The 6,715-nt window shown below is 47.1% G+C and overlaps 1 protein-coding gene across 1 annotated transcript in view; it reads right to left on the bottom strand.

The window, feature by feature from the left end:
* Xrcc2 (X-ray repair cross complementing 2) overlaps positions 1-6,715 on the bottom strand; it is a 39,631-nt gene that overhangs the window by 22,631 nt on the left and 10,285 nt on the right. Inside the window, exon 2 of the mRNA XM_023712913.1 lies at positions 46-127. Within this exon, the coding sequence (XP_023568681.1) occupies positions 46-127 (82 nt within the window). The remainder of the gene's footprint in view (positions 1-45; positions 128-6,715) is intronic.

Below are 6,715 nucleotides of genomic sequence, written 5' to 3'. Positions count from 1 at the left end.
CCCCAACTTATAATACTATATTTTTATTTGAAGATATATTTTTACCATGCACAGGTGAATCTTCATCAGCAAACAGATTTGGTTCAATTTCTTTCAAGGAACTTCTACCTTCAAGCCGGGCAAGGAGCTTACAAAAGAAAAGACAGAAGGAAAATTCATTACAGCAGTCTGAGACATCTACATTTATACAAGTTTCTAAAACTCCGTAAGATTTCATAATTTTGAGGGTCTGGAAGGAAATATAAAACAAGAAATACAACTTCAGAGACATATCATGCTCACTTTTTCTCTATAATGCACCGAATACTGCTGCTATCAAATGAGTCTGTGCCCTTGAAGGACAGTCAACTGTAGGATACAGTGTGCGAATTGAAAAATGTTTCCATCAGCATAGCGTAAGACTGTCTTCCCTTGTGGCCAGGGAGATGGCTCAGTGGAATAAGCGCTTCCCTGGCAAGCGCAAGGACCTGAGTTCAATCCTCAGTTCCACCAAAAAAAAAAAAAAAAAAAGACTGTCTTTCCACCATACAGACTGCACCCTACCCAGTTCTCTGCTACAATCTGCCTGAGTCTACCTAGAGGGGAGGTGACAAAGGGACACTTGAGCAGTTGCCCAAGAAATTGAGGAGTGGCCTGGTACACAGGGCCTGGCACGTGGCTGAGGCCTGTGAGACAGACACAGTGAAAGCCATGCAGGCTGTGTGTGCAAACAGGGATGTCTGAGTGAGCTACATACAGACTAGCACTGGGCCTCAAACAGGCAGGGAAAAAAAAAACAAACCAAAACAGGCAGAGAACAGGGCCGTCTGCAGAGAGCAGAAATTAGAGCATGGAAGGCTCTTCAACACTACAGAAGCGAGGCTTTGGGTCACAGACAAGAGAAAGGTTCTGCAGCTGGGGTACTGGGGAGATGGCTCAGTAGAATGCCTGAGTTCAATCCCTGGTTCAGCCAAAAAAAAAAAAAAAAAAACAAAATAAAACAACAACAAAAAAAAAGGTTCTGCAGCTGGACAGTAGGAAGCAGTCACAAAACCAGCAGATGGACAGCAGACTCTGGAGCACCCCCTGCTAGGTCACCTCTCAGGCCTGGGAGTCTTCTCTGTGATGAGAACCCCTCCCCCCATGCTGAGGACCAAGTATGGAGCCACTGTGTAGGTACCAGCTGTTATTCTCTGCCCTCACAATGGGCTTCTTGGTGGCTCTTGAGACAGCACAGAGGAGGGAGACTGGGCAAGGACAGAAGGCTGGAATCTCACCCTGATCTGGAGGGCGAGTGCCTGCACTGCAGCGCCTGGAGTGCTGGGTGTAGGGAGCACTAAAGGTGACTTAAAAGTCAGCAAAGCAAATATAATCAAAGCTCATTTTCAAACTTCTAAGTCATCAGCACAGATTTGACAACAAATCTTCTAGAGCAAAGGAAAAACAGAGCATGTCACAAGTAACAAAAAAAGTCATTTAAAAGAAAAAGTCATTTTTTAACTTTCTTTTTTTAAAAATTGAAACAAACATTTGGAGAAAGATTTCCAGAAGCAATGAGAAGGTTCTAAGCGTGATTTTAACTGAGCCTTGTTGAAGTGCACCGTGCTCGAGGAAGTGCAAACAGAACTACAAATACCCACCCACATGTCTCCCTGTGCTGGACAGACAGGCGATGGGCCTGACAAGCTGAGCTCACACAACTCCACATCGCCAAACAGGACGAGCCGAGCCAAGTGAGAGAGCCAAGCACAACTGGAGACTCGGGGCAAACCCACATTTCAAACTGATCTCCAGGGCTGGCCAAATAGCTCAATCGCAGGGCCTGCTGGGCCGGCCCCGCCCCCAGGGCATGCTGAGCTGGCAATTGAGACTGGACTTGGTGGTGTGTGCCTGTAATCCCTGCTCTTGGGAGGCTGTAAACTGGCAGATCACTATGAGCCAATCTAGTAGTGAGACCCTGAACACCCTGTAGACCCTTCCCTAAAAATACAAAAGAGGGGCCGGGGTGATAGCTCAGTAGAATAAACACTTGCCTGGCAAGTGTAAGGGCCTGAGTTCAATCCTTGGTTCTGCCAAAAAAAAAAAAAAAAAGAAAGAAACAAATCAATCTCCAGAAAAATGTTTACATTACCATGACAGGGACCACCTTATTCAAGTGACATTTCCACTGAGGCTAGAAAAGCTGGGGTGGGAGAATCTGCTGGCACCCAGTGCAGCCAAGGCAAGGACCCACCATGCCCTCACTACCACACGCGTACCACAGACCTCAACTCTTTTTCCCTAGGAGTGCTTAGGAAATCAGAGGGACACTTGTGAAATAGCCCTTGGGAAGACACACCAGCATACTGTAGAGGTCTGGCCACTACTCCTAGCAGGTGATTTGTGAACTCTCCTACAGTCCTGCCTGATGAGTCATCTTTGGCCTTGGACCACAGCACTGCCTGAGAATGGGCCTTTGGACGCATGTGCTAGGCTGACTGCCCAGGACTGGAGGCTGAGGGCAGCGTGGTGGGCCACCAGGTCTTCAGGGCAGGGCCCCTGTCTCCTGAGAGCCCACCACTGTGTCACACACTGTTGCTGGGACAATTAGCCCATCCACGGCCTCCCTGCTGAGCACAGCTGGAAGCCCCCCTCGGGCCTGTGCTGGACACAGACCCACAGTGAACCTTCCACAGCTGATCTCTTCTCCAGCCTCCGCTGCTGTAACCACAAGAAGCTCAACAGTCTGCAGAGCCCTCGCAGCACTTCAGATGACCTGCTGGATTTCGCAGGGCCGTGGTAAGGCTCATATCGGGTGTCCCATGGATGGGCTGAGGGGTGCCCAGAAGGGTGGCAAAGCATCTTGGAGAGATCAGCACGAGACTCAGACTGAGAAAACATTGAGGGACCCTCCCCAGTCCAATCTCTCAAGGTTCAGAGCACAAGGACAAAGGCAAGGGTGGCTCCACGAGCTCACAGCAACCCCCAGTGCTCCTTGTCAAGGAGCCTGACTGATGCTGTCCACATAACTGTGAACTAGTATTTTCAAAGGACCAACACACAGTGTGAAATCATTCTTGAATAAAAGAGTTATGCAAAGTATAGGACAGACCAATAGATTCTAATGTATGAAAAGACCATTTTATATCCCACACTGCGATTAGAAAATCTGCTAAAAAAAAAAAAAAAATCTACTGCTCATTAAACTTTGGTATCGTATCCAAAAAGAACAGCCACAGTGATCTGGAATTTCTTTTCTTTTCTTTTTTTTGGTGGAACTGGGGATCGAACTCAGGCCCTTGAGCTTGCCAGGGAAGCGCTTATTCCACTGAGCCATTTCCCCAACCCCCAACCACAGTGATCTGAAAGGTTGCAATACTCCCCCTCCCCTTTCCAACTACCTGCCTCTGCAAGGGCAGATGCTTTCCGTGGACTTTAACTACAGACACAGGGAAAACCCAGTTGACTTCCATTAAGCCAAACATCAGCACAACTTAGGAACACCTAGGGGAATGCCCTCTGTCATGAGTTTACGGAAGGACTAATGCAGCTCATGGGTTCCGTAGCTGCAGTCCATGGTTGGCTGTTCCTGGGCAGAAAGATCACAAGGGTGGGTATAGCAGAGGCCAAAGCAGAGCAGGTGGAACAGTGCTGAAGGGGAAGGGGCCGGGAGGCAGAGATGGGCCTGCCTCCTTACTCACCTGGACACACCCAGGGATGGGTTGTGCTTATCTGCCTAGAATCTCTGAACCCAGTGGAGCACACAGCCACAGTTAGGGGTCACACTCCCAATGTCTGGAAGTTTCCACTCTGCCACACCTTCAGAGACATCATCCCCCAGCCTAATCAAGTATCAGGATGGCAAATGACCCGAGCAAACCAGCTTCAAGTCCTACCCAGGCAATGGGTTTCTCCCAACCTCTCGATCTCTTAGCTGAAGAGAGCCCCAAATGTTTTCAATAGCAGCACCACGACTGGATGAAGCATAAACTCTGCCACAGGGGTATGACAGCACCCAATTATACAGCTTTTCACGCCAGGTGACTGACTTAAGGCGAGTAAGATAGGTACTAGGAACGCAGAGATGTGGCACAGTTACTGTTTTCAAAGAATCCAATGGAGAATCAAAGGCTAAAAGAAAGTACAGTAGTGGCTGAGGTGGACTACATCTGTGACCCCAGTACTCGGGAGGCTGAGGCAGGAGGATTGTTGGGAGTTCTAGGCCAGCCTGGGCTACATGGTGAGCTCAAGGCCAGCCTGAACTGCATAATGAGATCCTGTCTCAGAAAAACAAAGCAAAGGGCAGGCCAAATAGCTCAGTGGATTCCCAGGCCTACTGTGCCAGCCCCACCCCGGGGGGCAAGCTGAGGCGGCAATTGAGACTGGGTGTGGTGGTGTGTGCCTGTAACCCCAGTTCTTGTGAGGATGTAAACAGGAGGATCACTACGAGTCTGATCTATGCAGTGAGATCCCGAACACTTTGTAGACCCTTCTCTAAAATAAAAAATAAAAAAATAAAATAAATGAGAGAGAGAGAGAGAGAGAGAGAGAGAGAGAGAGAGAGAGAGAGAGAGAGAGACAACACAACCAAAGTCAATAAAAGGTACAATAATAGGGAGCTAGCTATGGTAGCATTCTGGGAGAACAGGTCAGGAGGATCACAAGTCTGAGCCTATCCGATACTTACTGAAACCCTAACTTAAAATTTAAAACAATTTTAAAAAGAAGGCTAGGAGGTAACTCAGTATGAATTCCCTGAGTTCAATCTCCAGTACTGAAGAAAAAAGAGGCTAACTAGGAACTATAATGGAAATACACATGTGGCTGGGCACGGTGGTGCATGCCTATATTTCCAGCACTTGGTAGGCTGCGGCAGTAGCGGTTGCCGTGAGTTCAAGGCCAGCCTGAACTACATAGCAAGGCCCTTTTTCAAAAAATAAACAGAAATAGACATCAGGTACTCTGGTTCTAATCTGTGAGAGGCGTCTTTAATTTTGAATGAGATTCAATACATACCGCAATTTTCTCAGGCACATACAACAGCCTGCACTTACAAGTTTCAGTAGATCTACCAAGGTCCAAATTAATGAACAGAAAATTCTAGTAATAAAAACAATTTATGTATTTTAAACTGTGCACTGTTCTAAGCAATGTGATGAAATCTCCCTGCCCTGCGCAGGACACAGCAGGCATGAATCACCCTTCTTCCAGCAGGTCACAGTCCACAAGTCCACCTCACCTCTTCCTCTCAGATGGCTTGTCACCAAGGCATAGCGCCAGAGGCAAGGAAGCCTTATTTCACTTAGTAATCGCGACCCTACCCACAAGTAGTGAGGCAGGCAATTCAGACCTGCCAGGAGAAGTAACGGCAGGCTTCCTTTAAGTGAAAAGGTAAAAATTCTTAAGGACAGGAAACATATTCTAGCTCTTGAAATTGTCAAGAAATCTGTGCTACTTTTGACTCAAATCATAGGTTGTTGCCAAAGTACATAATAAAATGCTTAGTTATGATGAAATGGCACTAAATTAGTGCACATATGTATAGGAAAAAAGTGTTATGGTGGTTTTGGCATGCAGCAGGGTCTTGGAATATACTCCCCCCAGAATGAGAGGCTTATGGTATGGGCAGAACTCTCTAAGTTGGCATGAAATGCCTTTCTTTCTTTCTTTCTTTTTTTTTTTTTTTGTAGCTGCCCATTGACCTGCAGCAGCGCTGGTCTGGGTTGCCTTGAGTATGTGGGAATGGAACCACCACTCAAAGAAACTGACTGCCTCCTTTAAGCAGGCACTTAAACAACTGAGCTAATGGGCGGGCCCCCTGCCTTTCTTCCTTTTGTCCAGAATGTCCCTACCCTATTCCCTCAATGAAATTCCCTAAGGCTTAGGCTACTGAGTGAAGAGCCTATGCATTCTTCAAGGCCACTTCTTTCTATAAGCTACTATGACACTAAAGAACACATTTCCAGCCTGTCTGCCTCATTTGGATAGAAACATTGAAGAGGAAAGGGATCTTGGCTCTCTACCAAGTCCAAAACAATGCTTCATGGCTGGAAAACAATTAGCAGCTCTCTGTAAAATTAAAGATAAAACAGGCAGCTAACAACAAGGTAAAGAACAGAGAGCACGGCCAGGCAGAATGGCATGCGCCTGTAATCCCCGCCCTCCGAGTATGAGACAGGAGGATCACTATGAGTGTGAGGTCAGCCCAGGCTACATCATGAGTTCAAAGCCAGACTGAACTGCATAGTGAGACCCTGTCCTTAAACCAAACCAAACAAACAAGAGTGGAGAGCATAAAAGACTTCAACCTATTTAGGTTTTAATGTTTGGGTAATCTTTCCAAATCTATGTATTAAAAGTTCATGGGGGGGGGCAGGGAGATGGCTCAGTGGGATAAGCGCTTCCCTGGCAAGCACATAGACCTGAGTTCAATCCCCGGTTCGGCCAAAAAATAAAGTTCATGTGTGTTCTCTAAGTTATCAAGAGGGCTAGGGAGATGGCTCAGTAGAATAAGCGTTTGCCTGGCAAGTGCAAGGGCCTGAGTTCAATCCCCAGTTCCACCAAAATAAATAAATAAATAAGTTATCAAGAGGCCTGCCTGGCAAGTGCAAGGATCTGAGTTTGATTACTAGTACCCCCGCTCTACAAAAACAACAACAACATGGGGCTGGTGAGATGGCTTAGTGGTCTAAAGCACCTACTTGGAACAAGCTTGGCAAAGCACAGGGACCGCGGTTCAATCCCCCAGCACCACATG

Source organism: Octodon degus, unplaced genomic scaffold (assembly GCF_000260255.1).
Source record: "Octodon degus isolate 3935 unplaced genomic scaffold, OctDeg1.0 scaffold00027, whole genome shotgun sequence".
Taxonomy (NCBI): domain Eukaryota; kingdom Metazoa; phylum Chordata; class Mammalia; order Rodentia; family Octodontidae; genus Octodon; species Octodon degus.
This window is presented reverse-complemented; position numbering and strand designations above follow the sequence as displayed.